The sequence below is a fragment of the Bos taurus genome, unplaced genomic scaffold (assembly GCF_002263795.3).
Source record: "Bos taurus isolate L1 Dominette 01449 registration number 42190680 breed Hereford unplaced genomic scaffold, ARS-UCD2.0 Super-Scaffold_1723_ScbfJmS_2085, whole genome shotgun sequence".
In the NCBI taxonomy this organism is placed as follows: domain Eukaryota; kingdom Metazoa; phylum Chordata; class Mammalia; order Artiodactyla; family Bovidae; genus Bos; species Bos taurus.
In genome coordinates, this window is record NW_020192292.1 from 7932112 (window position 1) to 7949346 (window position 17235).

General features: G+C 43.2%; 2 protein-coding genes across 3 annotated transcripts in view; one reads left to right on the forward strand and one right to left on the reverse strand.

The window, feature by feature from the left end:
* The first annotated feature begins 1074 nt into the window (after nucleotides 1-1074).
* On the forward strand, nucleotides 1075-6414 carry GPR101 (G protein-coupled receptor 101). Its single transcript, XM_059884538.1, is given in 11 exon segments — nucleotides 1075-1213; nucleotides 1215-1269; nucleotides 1272-1340; nucleotides 1343-1477; nucleotides 1480-1637; nucleotides 1639-1705; nucleotides 1708-1871; nucleotides 1873-2175; nucleotides 2177-2368; nucleotides 2370-2402; nucleotides 2404-6414. Coding segments are annotated over 11 exon segments (1500 nt in total). The 5' UTR covers nucleotides 1075-1147; the 3' UTR covers nucleotides 2662-6414.
* A 5267-nt stretch (nucleotides 6415-11681) lies between these two features.
* TM9SF5 (transmembrane 9 superfamily member 5) overlaps nucleotides 11682-17235 on the reverse strand; it is an 80736-nt gene continuing 75182 nt past the window's right edge. For both annotated transcript variants that reach the window (XM_059884532.1, NM_001077895.1), the window contains 1 exon segment: nucleotides 11682-11870. In XM_059884532.1, coding sequence (XP_059740515.1) covers nucleotides 11833-11870 — 38 coding nt within the window. In that variant the 3' untranslated portion in view covers nucleotides 11682-11832.

Genomic DNA, 17235 nt, shown 5'->3' on the forward strand with positions numbered 1-17235 from the left:
GGATCTGAGAAATTCAGAGCAAGAGCAGCGAGAGATGGGAGACGCTGAGAGACAGAACCGAGAGAGAGACACCGGTGACAGGAGAGCTGGAGAGATGCGGAGACGGTCAGAGACACACATTCAGCGAGTGATACTGAACAGGTGCACCGGGGACCCACGGAGATTGTCAGGGAAATAGACTGTGGGAGAAAAGTGGGGAGACAAGACAGCATCAGGGGAAGACGCATAAGCGCACGCACTAGCAAGCGACAGAGACAGTGACTGGCAGAGACACAGAAACGAGAGGGCATCAGAAAGAGACGGAAGGCGAGGACAGGGACAAGACCCAGAGAAAGACGACGAGACGCAGAGACGCGCGCGCGCACACAGCCACGGAGAAAGTGCGCTGGCGAAAGCAGAGAGAAACTGAGGCGGAGAAGCTGACCGCGAGTGGGAGGGCGAGAGGGGAGTAACAGAAACGGAGGTGAGAGGAGAAGGACAGACTGCAGAAGAGACACAGCGCACACGTGCTGGCAAGGGTCTGAGAAATAGGGACAGACCCCAGAGTGAGGGACAAGGGTGAGACAGAGAAAACCGGTAACGCGCGCACGCACACGCACACGCACACACACACACACACACACACACACACACACACACGAGATACAGGAAAAGTGCGCTAATTAGAGACTCTGGGGAGAAAAAGACAAGTGTACACACGTAAACAGGCAGGGATGGAGCGCGCACGCGCATGCGCTAGCGGGGAGAGCGCAGGGAGAGATTTCTGGAGAACCCAAACTGCGAGACCCCCAGAGAGTGTGGGAGGGCGCACGCGCCAGCTGGAGACAGCTGTGGGAGGGGTGTCTCGGAAACCCCCCAAAAGAGGGAGAGGCAGAGAGACCCAGAGAATAGAGAAGGATTTAGAGAAACTGCCCGGACGCGGGGGAGAGACGGGGGCACGCGCACGGGGTCCCCGGGGCTGGGGTCTGCAGCGCTGCTGCCCAGCGTGGAAGTACCCACCCCACCCCCGCGCCCCAAGCAGGGGACTAACCCAGCCGCGTGTTTCTTTCGTCCCCAGCCTAGGCGCTGAGTGTGTTCCGTGCGCCCCTTCGCCGCCCGCCGGGGCCGGCCCGGCGCCCGCACCTGTCGCCCTCCTGCCCCTGCCGCCATGGCGTCCACCTGCACCAACAGCACGCGCGAAAACAACAGCAGCCACGCGTGCATGCCCCTCTCCAAAAATGCCCATCAGCCTGGCGCATGGCATCATTCGCTCGAGCGTTCTGCTCATCTTCTCACCGCCTCCTTCGTGGGCAACATAGTGCTGGCGTTCGTGCTGCAGCGCAAGCCTCAGCTGCTGCAGGTGACAACCGCTTCATCTTTAACCTCCTCGTCACTGACCTGCTGCAGATCTCGCTCGTGGCCCCCTGGGTGGTGGCCACCTCCGTACCCATCTTCTGGCCCCTCAACAGCCATTTCTGCACTGCCCTGGTTAGCCTTACTATCTGTTTGCCTTCGCCAGCGTCAACACCATCGTGGTGGTGTCCGTGGATCGCTACCTGTCCATCATCCACCCTCTCTCCTACCCGGCGAAGATGACCCCACGCCGGGGCTACTTGCTCCTCTACGGCACCTGGATCGTGGCCATCCTGCAGAGCACGCCCCCCACTCTATGGCTGGGGCCAGGCTGCTTTCGACGAGCGCAATGCCCTTTGCTCCATGATCTGGGGGGCAGCCCCAGCTACACAATTGTCAGTGTCGTGTCCTTCATCGTCATCCCGCTGATTGTCATGATTGCCTGCTACTCTGTGGTGTTCGGGGCTGCCCGCCGGCAGCACGCGCTGCTCTACAACGTCAAGAGCCACAGCTTGGAAGTGCGAGCCAAGGACCGGGTGAGAGAATGAGAACGAAGAGGGCGGCAAGAAGGATGAGTTCCAGAGTGAGAGTGAGTTCCACGGCCAGGATGAAGGTGAGGTCAAGGCCAAGGTGGACAGCGAGGAAGCCATGGAGGGCAGCAAGAAGGCCAAAAAAGGGAGCGTGGAGACTGGTGAGGGGAGCATGGAGGCCACTGGCAGTGAAGAGGTCAGAGAAAGCAACTCTTTGGTGGCCAAAGGCAGCACCAAAATTCAGAGCAGCAGGAAGGCAGACAAGGGCCGCCTAGAGGTCACCCAGTGCAACATTGACCTGGGTGAAGATGACCTTAGAGTTTGGTGAGGATGACCTCCATTTCAACGAGGATGACATCGAGGCGGTGAACATTCCAGAGAGTCTCCCCAGTCAGTCGTCGAAACAGCAATGGTGACCCCCCTCTGCCAGGTGCTACCAATGCAAAGCTGCTAAAGTGATCTTCCTCATCATCTTCTCCTACGTGCTGTCCCTGGGGCCCTACTGCCTTTCTAGCAGTCCTGGCCGTGTGGGTGGATGTCCCAAACCAAGGTACCCCAGTGGGTGATCACCATAATTATCTGGCTTTTCTTCCTGCAGTGCTGCATCCACCCCTACGTCTATGGCTACATGCACAAGACCATCAAGAAGGAGATCCAGGATATGCTGAAGAAGTTTTTCTGCAAGGAGAAGCCCCCCAAAGAAAACAGCCACCCAGACCTGCCCGGAACCGAAGCCGGCACCGAGGGTGGAACTGAAGGCAAGATCGTCCCTTCTCATGATTCTGCCACTTCGCCTTGAAGTTGGTTCTAAGGTAAACCTTGAACTGTTCACAGAATACAGGAGCAGCTTTCTCTTAAATGGACCATCCACAATCGCGTTAATGCCAACCCATACCATTCCAGGCAAAGGTTCTGCACATGCCCCTCTCACCACAAGGTAGATGCATATATGGAAGAGGTAGGAACTGGGGTCTTCCCTAAAAAGTGTGCCCCTCAAAGAATAAACTTGAGGATTCTGACTGAAATTTCTCTCCCTCCCCCCGAAAAAAAAAGTTATTAGGCTCTAAATTTCTTAAAGCAACAAGGGCTATCCAATTTGGACATGTGCTTGGTATTATGTCTGTCTCCCCAGAGCTACCATGTATCAGTTTTTGCTCTGAGGGAAAAGGAAGATGATGCTGGTGAACTCAAGGACTTGTGAGCTCATGGGAAGGGCTCCAGCGTATGTTCAACTGAAAGAAAAGCAATGGACCAAGTCATTCACGGAGCCCAGGAAGCAGAACCTGAACGACTGATCAACGTATTAGCCAAATTCTAGACTGAAGAGCCCCCACAATCTGGTGCAAAGACTATTACAGAAACTAAGGGCATTGTGTAGTTAAAAGACCAAGAAGGTTTCTATATCCTCCAAAGGGATCCAGAAAAGTGAAAGAAGATAATAGAGCATGTTTGAAATGGGGAGCTAGTCCAAGGGAGAAGATAGGAAAATCACACATCTGTGGGGCTAAACAGTTGACTTTTCTATAAAATCCTGGGTTTGGGCATGGGCGGAGGCCACAATTGTTTTATGCAAATAGAAAATTGTCTATTGACACTGAACTATTTTCTGTCTCCTATTTGAATAATAGTGGGACAGAAATCACCACTGTTTTACAATTTTCCCTTTGTGATTGAATTGAGATGCTCATGAGAATCCTCCAAATCACCTCTGCCAGTCACTTGTCCTACAAAACTCACACTGCCAATCAAGAGAGATATGCCCACTAGAAATGTCTTTTGTGTCCCTGAGATCATAAACAACACATATGATCTCCACATGGGGCAAAAGTAAGGCAGGATAAATGTTTTCCTTCGTCCAGGCACACCCATGAGTCTTTTCTACCTGTGACCATCTCTGAAACCTGTAAGCTCTCCACAGATGTGGTAGAGAAAAATAAGAGTTGGGAATAACAGAGAGGATGCTTTTTCAATACCTGGCCTATTACCTGACCTGTTCCAAACAATGCTAAATCGAAATATTCAGGTCAGACTTATCCTCATTATTTCTGTCGAAGTATATCACTTTGGGAAAACCTTTACAATATCTAAATCATCCTTAGGGTCAATACAGAGGAAGAAATTTCAAATCCCAAACCCTGAAATCACTTTGAGTGGGTATATACTTGTGTATTTCTGAGGGCACAGACCATATTGACATGACCAAATAACATGGAACCAAAAAATGGTCAAGACAGTGTTTTGATCCTCCTGAATATCACATTAAAGCAACTCTGTGATCAAGTGTTCAGGCAGAAATCCAATGTTAATATGGGTAGAGGGAGAGGAAAGAGTATTTCATGGAAAAAATGGTTGATCAGGTGCTGTATATAAAGACGGCCATATTCAGGGTTTAGTCTCATTCTTGTGTGATGACCATGTCTGTATTAGAACTGAAATTTCTTTCATTTAAAAGCCAAGCTCACTTATATTTTATCTCTTCCTCCTGACAGATTCCAGCATGAGCATCTCAAGGGGGAAGAGGTAAACAGCAGTCAGTGTATTTGGGCTGTGAATAAGTCTGCATGGAATTTGACATTGCCATGTTCAGAATTTAGGAAATAAATTTGGGGATAGTCCCAAATAGCATTGAGCTGACCCATAAATTTGATATATCCATGAAAATCATATTGATTTCAACCCCAGTAATTTGGAACTTGTGGTAATTCAGACAAGACATGGGGGCTAAAGTTTACCTTTGTAAATCATTTATTTTTATACCAAAATGTGAATTAACAGTCATAAATTTATGATACCAATTTATTGCCAAGCTCTTGTATCAGTCTGTCCTCAAAGGATTTCTGGGTGAAGAAATGGCCCATGTGACCAATCCTTCTATGGGGGGAGGGGTTTTGCCTTGAAGATCAGTCATGGTCAAAGGAGTTTGACGTAGTGGTAGCCTGTCCTTTAAGTAGAAATGCTTACCTGGGTAGGAAACAGGTTTTCAAACATAAGTGTCTCCAAATATTTTGTTGAAACTGAACTTCTTGTTTTATTTTTAAAGCGCAACCCCTTCAAAGTGTATCAGAGAAAATTGTTTGCCAAAATCCCAAATCCAAATGGAAGCAGAACCTGTCCGAGTGTGGTAAGTTCACTTAACACACACAACATCCTCCAGGGCACCAACACTCACCAATTTCCTTTTTCAAGTTCCTCTTTTCCCTAATTTAGTCATTGTCCATTCTCATAGCAAATTGGATTTTTCAAAGTCGAAAACCTTTTGAAAATAGGGGACTGGGAAAAGAGGACCTTTGAATTAAGAGCATTCTGCTTTGCTGACATCTTCTTAACGAACAATAGGGCCTCTAGTGAGCTCGGAGATAGCAACTGCTTCAAATTGTATGCTATTTTGAATAAAACACTATCAACTTAATGAGGTTTTACTGCACATACTGTTTTGTCATTTGAAAATCTGAAAGCACACACAGAAGTCATCATTAGCCTCACAGATCCTCGTGTGCAATAGCTTTCCCTAAATGTTTTTAAAGGAGGTGTTCTTCTGCCAAGGCCACTTCATACATGCAGTATAAATCCCATTAAAGTCCAGGGACCAGACAAACCAGACTTTGAAATGATGAGGTTTCCAATTTAATGATTTCCTTATTTAAAAATAATAGAGCATCCAGTTTGCCAAGGAGTCGCAGGTGCTTTGACTAACACACCAATTTCAACAAGCTTGGGAAGGCAGTAATAAGGAGCAAGCCCCAGGCTTCTGTGACTTTTATGATTGCAAGGGTCCATCTTCTCTATGGCACCACAAATACCAGCTGCTTGGAAGTCCTGTGTACTTCCGGCCCCCTGCCTACCTCCTGCCATTATGCCCACTGCCTTCACCCCCTCCCCCTGCTGTGCTGGCCCTTCTTGAAGCTCTGTGTGCTCACTCACCCCCATTCATCCCCTTCCCACCCAGAGCTGACAGGTTCACAGGGACCCGGGGGCCCATGAAGCAGGGAAGAACAGAAGTAAACAGAGGGACCAGCAATTAAAGGTATTTTTCTGTCTCCTCCCCCAACTCCAGTCCAATTTAAAGATGAGGGGATATCTACTTCAAATTCAGCAGGTAAGGAAAACTGCCATTTTATCATAGAGGGGGTAGGTACCTCATTTCTTATCAAAAAACACCCACTACAACACATCTTAGGGAGCACATTCAATTCTGTAGATACTATCCAATTATTTCAGCAAAAAAAGAAAAACAGTAGAAAAATTACCTATAAAATTGTAAGGTGCCTGATACTGCCTTATTTTCTACATAATTAGCCAATTAAGCTAGGTAAAGTTACTTCAAAAGATTTTTTCATACTACCTAAAGAGTAACATGTAAGATTAAACTACACTTTCTTTTTAGACTTTGCCAAAATGCTCTTAAAACTATCTGAAATATACCATTTGGAAGAGAATTATTATGCATCATCTGGTCATTTGAATGCTCCAAAATAAAACCCTCAGAGGTTGTTAAGATCAAACAAAGAGAGTACCAATGTCAACTTGTGGACTGAATTTTTTTTTTCTCATAACTGCCCTCTCCCAGATTTTGAGGGAAAAAAAAAAAATCAAAAAAGTGTTTTCCCCTCATAATATCTTTTTTATTGTATTCTTCTTTAAGACAAACCCTTGTGCTGTCAGGAGAGGCTGCTCTAAGCAAAATGTCTTTTCCCTCTAGAGCAGACAAACGATTAAAGGAACAGGTGGCTGTGAGCCAGTCACCAAGATAAGGAGAGAAAATCTGGTCAGTCATGGCTTTTAACCCTCTCGGTCCTTATCTCTGTCTCTCCTTCTCTATGGGCCAGACAGGTGCTCCTGGCCCCTCTCAAAGCCCTTCCAAGCTGAGGCATGAGGAGACAAAAGCAGTGAGCCACAAACAACAGATCATAGCTTAGAAGTCAAAAAAGGAGAGAGACCCTTGCCATAAATTCTTTCCAGTTACTTACAATCTCTTCCTCTAAGGCAAAGGCCCAACTTGCTTACAGCAGTCTTCTGCTAAAAGCAGCACTGCTGACTGAAGGAAGAACTAGGAAAGCTAAAATTCACAACTAAAGTTCATTGCTCTTTGTTAAAAAGTAGAGTAAGAATCCTCAAGGTCAGTGAAGGTTGCCAATAGTTGTCAAGTATTTTCATCACTGCCTCTCAAAGCTCACCTGTCTCAACGTCTACACACCAAGGGGAAAACACAGTAACTTGTACACTCACAAGAGGTTTGCTATGGCCGAGAATTCCTTCCTGGATCTCTCTTGTTCTAAAATACACGCAAAAACAAGATTGGTTTCAGTTTGGTGCTTCAAAGTTGAGTGGATTCCCCACCCCTTCATCTGTGCTACAACTTTGATGTTAAAACTTTTGGTATTTTTGTCCGTTTCAGTGGTGTATTCCGTTCTGTAGTAATTCTTCTAAATGTAAGCTATTACTGTATATAAAATATGTGTTCTTGGAGATAAGGTGCTAGATATTAGACTGTACGTGTCTATAGATTGTGTCACCCTCAAAAATGGGTAGTGCGTCCATGTAAAGTTAGTGAATCAAATGCATGCACAATTCTATTTGTGACCCACACCTTGGTCAGTTTCCAAAGTAGAACATAGTATATTTGTGTTTAAAGTTTTCTTTTTAAAGTGTATACTACAGGATGTAGAAGAGGCTCCAAGGTGGAGTGGCAGGAAGTGGTGCCTTTCATTTCTTAAATCCCTGGTACAGTATACGACAGGTGAGAACTGATTCTCGTACAATTGGTCATTATGGCAACTTAATCATCTTGGCTGAAGTTGTCACTGGCAGTTCAACGACACGCTTGGCACTGGCACGCCTGTTTTCCATTCATTGTATAGAATGCAAAATGAAAAAGACAATCCTTTCATCCTTACAAAGCAAAGACCCCAGGACAGGCTATTGGAATCCTGTTAGCAGGATGGAAAGAATGATGTACTCTCAAGATCCAACCAGTACCTGACTGTGAACTGACAGTTTGCATTGAGCAGATCTATATTGTGACCATCTCTCCCCTCCCAGAGCAGTACCACAAACCAGAAAAAGGCTGCTCTGTTTTTTTTTTTTCTTTGATTGATTGCCTGAGAAGAGCTTAGATGGGTAAATAGATAAAGAAGTAGTGGGACTCCTCCAGGAGTCCCAGCTAAGATGTTTGAGAATTACAATCATATAGCAGCAGCATTTGCATCAGACAAGAAAAGAGAACTATGAGATGAGTTCATTATATTTTAAGAATAAAAATAGTAAAGCTAAAAGCTATATATATATTGAATAATTTCTAAAACTGCCTTTTAATACCAAATTTTATGTGCTGTTTTTGAGACTGAAAGCAGGAGGAAAATGCATTCAGTCAATAAACAGTTTTCTTTAGCATTTTGAATTTGAATTTTTCCTTTTCCTTTTCAAAAAGCATTTGCAATTTAAAAGTGCCTTTTCAAAGGATTGCCAAACTACAATCCTGGGGCCAAGTTCCCACTGGCACAACTTACCTTCAGGTGCACAAAATGGGTGGACTTAATCCTCCTCCCCCCAGCAAGAAGAGAAACCCCTTCACACCCCAGTCAAATTCATACATCAATACTGTTACACAGATCAGGAGTCTCAGAGACTCTGCCCAAGGACAAGGTTTCATATATTGGTTGACTTCAATTGGATCCTTTCTAAAATGGTTACAGCGCATGTTCTTGCTGGACAGGAATAATGGACTCCTGCTTGGGGAATGCAGAGAGATTGATGTTTGTGGTTTAACTAAATATTATTAAATAATGTTTGTGTTTCTTAAATAGGTGCTGTTAATCTGTCCTTGGTATATTCTTCTTAAATATGCTAAATAAAGTCTAATTTTAATGCGTATCTGGTTATTGTTCCGAGCTCCATGGGAAAAACATAAAGGAGGGAGACACATAACCAGTTCTCCATCCCTTCTCTTTTGGTTGAACAGAGGAGACAGGGGAGAAACTAATCAGAGTACATGGTAGAATGAAATATGTGGGCTCCAATATTTTTGCATTGTTTTTCCAATATAAGGAATATGCAGTGGGAGGGGGAGTGGTCTTCAGGGGCTTGCTGGAAGAGGGGATTCTGCTTAGCCCTCCCAAAGTGAGAGTGGTCAGATTTCAAAAATAAACTTATGGTCACCAAACGGGAAAGGTGGGGAGGGATTAATTAGGAGTTTTGCCGATTAACAAATACACACTACTACATATAAAATATATAACCAACAAGGACCTGCTGTATAGCACAGAAAACTCTACTCAATGCTCTTTTTCTAACATATATGGGGAAAAAGAATCTAAAAGAGTGGATATATGTGTACGCATACCTGATTCACTTTCTGGCACACCTGAAACTAACACAACATTGTACATCAACTATTCTCTCATATAGGGACTTTCCTCGGTGGTCCAATGGTTACGACTCTACCCTCCCAAATGCAGGGGGCCCGACTTCGATCTCTCGTCAGGGAACTAGATTGTCATATGCTGCAACTAAGACCTGGCTGTTTGTTGTTTTAGTCACTCAGTCATGTCCAACTCTTTTGTGACCCCATGGACTGTAGCCACCAGGCTCCTCTGTTCATGGAATTTCCGAGCCAAGAATACTGGAGTTGCTATTCCTCCAAACAGGTGAATATTCCCGACCCAGGAATTGAAACCCACGTCTCCTGCATTGGCAGGCTGACTCTTTATCACTAAGCCACCTGGGAAGCCCCAAGACCCAGTTCAGCCGAATAAAATAAATATTTTTAAAAAACTATAATCTCATATAAAATTTTTTAAAAATGGCAAACTGAGGGTGGGTGGTCAGAGTGGAAAAATGGGGCCAGATGGCTTGTGGGGCTCTCAAACGCCAGCCTTATTCCAAAGGCCATGAACGTTGTTGGGGTGGGGGTGAATAGGCTTTAAGAAACAGTACTGCCAGCACCCTGGATCACCCCCACTGGGCTCCTGGCCCTGCTGTCCTGCTACTCATGAGCAGGACACCTCCCTTGGCACAATTAAGCCACGCACAGACCATTCTCACCACCACCACCACCCCCCCCACACACACACAATCCAGTTCCAACTCACCAGGGTTTATGTAACAAGAGGCAGGACCGTGTTCCCTCAAGCCCCAGTTTAAGAAAATGGGTCTGCCTCTAACACCAACCGTAACATGAAAGCACGGGGCACAGATGAGACAAACAAATATGTCTAAAACTTAAAGAGTCTACTAGTTCCTCTCAAGTCCAGGTGCTTGACCTACTGGTAGCCCTTCTTCTCCAAATCTTATCAGTGGTGGTATAAGGAGCTGCTCCTTGTACCTCTGAAGCAGCCCTACAGAGGTTCAGGGAGCTATCCATGCCCATTTCAATCAAAAGAAAGTGCCCTCCCTTCTCCATTTTCACTCCAAAATTAAATTGAATACTTACCTACATGCTGTATTTCAAGATGTTAAAAGATGGCTGCCTTATTCACACAGTCACCTTTAACCCTGATTTGTGAATGCCCACCAGGCAGTGACCTTCTGCTATAGAAATACTTTTACTAATACCTTCTAACAAGCTACCAGTGCAAGCAAGTGAGCTCAGATAAAACGATCAGGCAGCAAACCTGGTAGGAGCTGCAGTCCCCTGAAGCTGGAACAATGCTTAATGCAGAGTATTTAGAGGAGAAGGGGCCTGGTTCCAAGGCATTCACCTCATAACAGCTCTTCCTCTCAGGCAGGGGTTTAGGGGTCAGCTTTCGATTATGAGACTGAATGCGAGAGGTCTAAGAGGATCTGAAATCCCACTGTCAGAGACAACTCTGACCGTCTGAGCCACTCCTTCCCCTCAGTCTGCTTCCAGGCCCCCGTCCACAACCCTGCTCCTTCCAATATAGAAGGCCTACTACAGCGACCAAATGAGTTTCTTCTTCCCCAATGCAACTAGTCAACTCTTCCTCCCTCTCCTACTCTCTTTCAGAATTGCAGTTCTCTGACCTTGTCCCTCTTCATTCCAGACTCTCCTTCAAGAGCCACACCACCTCTTTGATCCCTGCACACACCAACATGTATTCCTTCAGCTTGAGGGCGACTTGAGAACATTCATGAATTGAAGGGGTATGTATAGATGGTTTTTAAATGTTTACCTCAATAAGACAAATATTTATCAATAATATTTACCACAAAACAATGTATGAATTTCATGCCATCTCCCCTGAAACTGCAAGCTCAAAGAATATTTGCAATACAAATTCCCAATATTTAGGGAGTTGTGACACCTGACTATTGTCTAATAGGAGCAATAAATCCAAGAGAATGACTTCAAAGATTTGTTATCTACACAACTAAGTCAAGCTTACACACTCTCAGCACATTCTCCAAGGGCAGCAAGCAAAACAACAGGCAACTAAACAACCACGAATGTACAGATTCAATTGAGTAATAAGACAACAGGATCTTGGTATTTCATAAACTCTGTATGCTAACAATGGATATTTTTAAGTGATCACCCAGATACAAAGGTGTAATATTGTTTGTACAATCAACTTAGTTTGGAAAATGTCACATTTTACCTAACATTTATTTGACAGGTAGTTTTGATGTTCTGAACAGACGAGGAAGAAAAAGAAGGGGAAAAAACCTTCTCAACTGAAAAACCAATGTACTTAATTAAGAAAAAGTACCTCCCTTGCTCTGATTGTTTTTTAATTTAAATACCCTCTTATGGTATCATTTCAGGAAAATAGTACTTAGAATAACCTACTTGCCACCTTGATTTTTCTCCCATACAATCGCATTTTGTGTTACACAACTGAGGCCAGACAGTGAGATTTTTTAAATTGATATATATTTAAAAGCATGCAATTTGGAAGCATATGTATCTCTGTAGATGTTCATATAAGATACAGATACATATTCAAAGGCAAGGGTGACGTGCCTTGAAGCCTTTGGCGGGATTCTTTAATCCACTTTCACCACGCTGTAGATTTTAGAAATAAAATAAAACAGGAAAAAAATCCAACATTCCTGAAACAAAATGAGAAAGATCTTTGTTAACCAGACATTATAGAAAATCAAATAGCTTTCTCAAAAATGCAAAGCACGTCAGTTTGGAGATGAGTACTGATTCTCTGCATCTCAAGACCTGTACTTTATCCAGTAAAAATCACCAGGCTCTCTTGCTGAGCAAAGAGGATGAGCAGCAGGGCTGGAGGCAGTCACCTGCAAAGGGGTGTGAGAATCCATTGATTGAACACTGCAGGTCTCTAACCAAAGCAAAAAACAAGTAGCTTAAGTTCTCTATTTCAAAATGGATACAAAAAGTCCAAGGCTACTTTTCTAACACAAGAAACTTTGTATAACTTGCTTCAATTTGGAAAATGTAAATAACCATTATCATTATGCATAGCAAAATCAGGAATAATCTTGGGACTTCCTTCGTGGTCCAGTGGCTAAGACTCCGCTTCCCACTGTAGGGGGCCCGGGTTCGATCTCTAGTCAGGGAACTAGATTACACATGCCACAAGGGTTCATGTGTGGCAACTAGAGATCCTGTGTACCACAACCAAGACCTGGCGCAGCCAAATAATTTTTTTAAAAGCAGGAGTAATCTATTTACTTATATAATCAGAGCATATATTAGTTTTCTAAATGAAAGTTTTATATTATTAAGCTTGAGAAACATCCATCTCTGGGGATTTATCCTAAAGAAATGATCCTATAGAGGAAAGAATGTCATGCAAAAAATGTTCATAATACTGATTTATAATATTGCAAAACTACAAACAAACCAAATGCCCCCAAATGATGGACTAAGATGAAATAAGAGAGGCCAGCAGAAATGTCAAATAGAGACTTCCCTGGTGGTCCAGTGGCTGGACTCTGAGCGCCCTTGCAGGGGCCACGGTTTGATCCCTGGTCAGGGAACTAGATCCACGTGCTGCAACTAAGAGTTTGTATACAGCAATTAAAAAAAAAAAAAAGATTCCATTGTGCCACAAACTAAGACCAGCGCAGCCAAATTATTTGATTAGTTTAATTTTTTTATTTAAAAATGACAAATATAAAGATATATAAAGCAGCATGGGCCAATCTTTTTTAATAACATTTATTTATTTTACTTTGGCTACATTAGGTCTTCGTTGCTTTGCTTTAGGCTTTCACTAAATCTTCATTGCGATGTGCGGTTTCTCATTGCAGTGGCTTCTCTTATTGTGGAGCACAGGCTCTAGGGCTCGTGGGCTTCAGCAGTTGTGCTCACAGGCTTTAGAGCACTGGCTCAGGAGTTGTGGCACGGGGGCTTAGTTAATCAGAGGCATGTGGAATCTTCCTCAGTCAGGGATCAAATTCGTGTCCCCTGCACTGGAAGGTGGATTCTTATCCACTGTGCCACCAGGGAAGTCCTGGGGCAATCTTTATAATATGGTATTAGGTGAAAAAAGCCAGGTCTTAAACAACTTCCAGGTTTATCACACCTATGAGAACATTACATAAGCTTTAAACCCACAGACTAGAGCACAGCATAAATGAAAGGAAGATACTTTCCTTTTTTAGAGTGACATGATTATGGACAAATTTTTCTTTAACATAGAATTCCATTTGATGTTCATACTATAAAAATAAATTTTCAAATGACCTTAATGTTCAATGACTTAATTGAAGAAAATTCTAATCAGATTTTGATATAATAAGATCAAATCCCATAGTCTAAGTGGGGCACCATAAGACAAGTCAACCATCTAGAAAAAATATCTTAATAGCAAGATCACAGGAAAGCTTTAGGCAGGATTTGTTACATTTTTCTATGCCAATTTCTAAATTTAGAATAACTTTCCATCCTATATACCATCATGCCACTTCCCTCCACTCTTTACAGCTCCTTGTCAGTTAATAGGGTATCAAACCAGTCAATCCTAAAGGAAATCAGTCCTGAATATTCATTGGAAGGACTGATGCTGAAGCTGAAGCTCCAACACTTTGGCCACCTGATGAGAAGAGTCGACTCATTGGAAAAGACCCTGATGCTGGGAAAGATTGAAAGGCAGGAGGAGAGGGCACAACAGAGGATGAGATGGTTGGATGGCATCACCAACTCAATGGACATGAATCTGAGCAAACACCAGGAGATAGCAAAGGACAGGGAAGCCTGGCATGCTGCAGTCCATGGGGTTGCAAAGAGTCGGACATGACTGAGCGACTGAACACACACATGGTATAGTGATAAGATTATGGGCTCTAGAGGGACACAAATGTCCTCTGTTGGTTATTTGTTGATCTTAGGCAAGTGAGAATCTTGCCAAACCCTCAGTTTTCTAAGCTGAAAAATGGGGATGATAATACCTTTTCCTACTTTTGTCTCCCTTTTCTGAATCAACAACTTCAAAGGTTCATGAGATAACATATGTCTGAATCTAAAACACTCCTGATTTCCATTTGCTGCATATTAGTCCCATAAATTATGAAAATGTCTATGAATTCTCAACTTTTTGATGCTCTACTTAAAATACCAAAATGTGTCCTACCCAAAACACAAAAATTCATCAGCCCTCACACTGTTCTGAGAGCTGACTGAGCTAAAGAATCTGGACTTTAGAGTCACGCAGACGTTTAGCTGGGTTGATGTAGAACAAGCTACCTTTCTCCTTTGTTCCTCATGAACTGAAAAGGAATCACACTCCCATCCACCCAACAGGCTTGACCTGAGGCAAAAAGGACAAAATACATTGGAGTGTCTGTCAAAATAGGCACTCAAGAAATGATGTTCTGATCAATCACTGATGTTCTGATCTGGGGTTGAAAAGTATGTTCACTTGGGATTTAATTCGACTTAACTCCTCAATATCAACTGTAGCCTGGAATCACCTGGGAAGATTTAACCAAATACTATTGTCTGGGTCACACCCTCAGCCTATGCTACTTAACTGGTTAGATGCAGCCTGAATGTCAAGATTTTTTAAATCTCCCCAGGTCCTGCTACTATGAAACCAGGGTTCAGAACCTCTGGGCTAGCCTATCTGTCTTCCTTCCTTCAATGTTTCCTTCCTTCCTTCCTTTCTTTTTCTTCCTTCCTTCTCTGTAAACAAACATTAAATATTAAGAAAGGTGTGGAAATTTTCTAAGGGCCATTGAACCACACAAGTTAAAAGCAATGTAAAGGAGCAGGCTTCCCAGGTGGCTCAGTGGTAAAGAATCTGCCTGCCAATACAGGAGATGCAAGAGACATGGATTCAATCCCTGGGTCGGGAAGATCCCCTGGAGGAGGAAATGACAACCCACTCCAGTATTCTTGCCTGGAGAATCCTATGGACAGAGGACCCTGGCAGGCTACAGTCCATGGAAACTGCAAAGAGTCAGATACAACTGAGTGACTCGAGTAACAACAAGGGATCTGGAGAAATTTAAAAAAATTTTCTACAGCTCAACTGCTGGTACTACAACTTAAGGATAGAAAAAGGGAGATGGAACAAAAAGGGGAGAAAGTATTATACCTTTGATGTCTTTGCCTACATTTGTCCCAGGACAGAGAAAGTACTAAACCAGTACTAGAAATGTCCCTAGTTTCTTTCTAAACTTCGTAACCTTTTCTCCATTAGGTCAGGAGACACATTACAAAAAGACAAACCAACTACCGGATCTTTGAATGAGGCAGTCCAAGACAAGCAGAGAAGCTCATTTTCCCCCATCCTTTCCCTAAATGCAATTCTACAATGAGAAAAAACAAAATTCACCAGCCTGATCTAGGACTGGCATCCAATACACATTTCCTCCAGGGCCTTCCCAAAGTCTTCATGTACACTTGAAAAGAAGAAACTAGCTAAATAAAACATTTTGAAAGTCTATCACATTCTATTCAATATAAACAAACCTTTAAAGAGGCTTTCCACAGCTACTGTGGGACTAAATTCCAATATATATTTAATTTGAGAATTGGCACCTGTGACTAAGACATGCAGAAAAGATTTTCCTAACATTGGAATTAGAGCCATTGCACAGAAGAATAAGAGAAAGCTTATTTGGAGCAAAGGTCTTAGGGACCTTGACTCTCTTCAGCCATATTTGATTCAGTTTTCAGTAAACACTTTCTCTGGCCTGGCCACTTGCCAGGTAATGTAAAGGATAGAAAAAGTGGCTCAGGGACTTCCCTGGCAGTCCAGTGGTTAAGACTTCTCACTTCCACTGCAGGGGGTGCAGGTTTGATCCCAAGAGGGGGAACTCAGATCCTGCAGTGCTGTGAGGTGTGGTCAAAATGTAAAAAAGTAGCGGGGGGGGACCTCTGGTGGGGAACAATGTCAGTGGCTAATCAACATATTGCTGCTTATATAGAGGTCACAGTCAAAGACTTGGAAAGGACCCTTGACTCCAGTCTTTCTCACTTTCATATTTTATCAGTCACCAAGACCTTCCAATTCCAACTTGGAATTTGTTTGAAGTGCAAATATTTTATTTTACATTCTTACTTAAACACTTCTTTTCACCTGCCTTCATGGCCCAGTGGGCAGTGAATCACTCTCATACATACTTTTCTTCAACTGACTACTTACGTGATACAGAATACAACCACTTTTCCCCTCTCAATTGGTAACCTGTGACATTTTTTGTTTCTGTGTTTACTGCAGAAACTCTTAATAGAGACAATTTAATATAATTTATAAACATATTTTATACTCACATTTGCATAATTGTATAACATAAAAATAAAAATCAGAGATGGTAAATGTAGTTTTCACTGATTCCTTGATTAATTTATGCTTACTTTCCAAGCTCAATGCTCTATCAATAATAAAATAATGCTTCCTATGATCTTTTCTCTAAAAACTTTATTATCACTTCTAGAACATGATTGGTGTTGCTTTTTTATGGGAATCTTCTGAATCCATCCCCTCCATCCACCTGTCCATCTCCATAGCCATCGGGTCTTAAGTCATACTCACTAAATCTCTCATCTACAAAACTATCTCTCTTGGCTTGTCTTTATGGCCAGTCTCCCTCTCAAATCAATTCTCCACTCTGTCAGAGTGATTGTGATATTTCCAAAACACAAATTTGATTGCCCAGCCCCTACTTACAAACTATAAATAGCTTCCCATAGCAAAGGTACTTAAACCCTGGAGAGTATCACAAACTTGTTAAGCAATTAAAAATACAGATAAGCAAGGATTCTGATTCAGAAGCTTTGGGATAGGCCCTGGGCATCAGATTTATTGGTTTTAGTTGGTTTAGTTTAGCCAGAGATATGAACAAATACCTTCATGACCAAGACAATGACGATGATGATTATAATAATGACAATAGCTGTTATTTATTAAATGCTTGGGTTTCCCTGGTGCCTCAGTGGTAAAGAATGCCTGCAGTGCAGGAGACGACGGTTTGATCCATGGGTCAGGAAGATCCC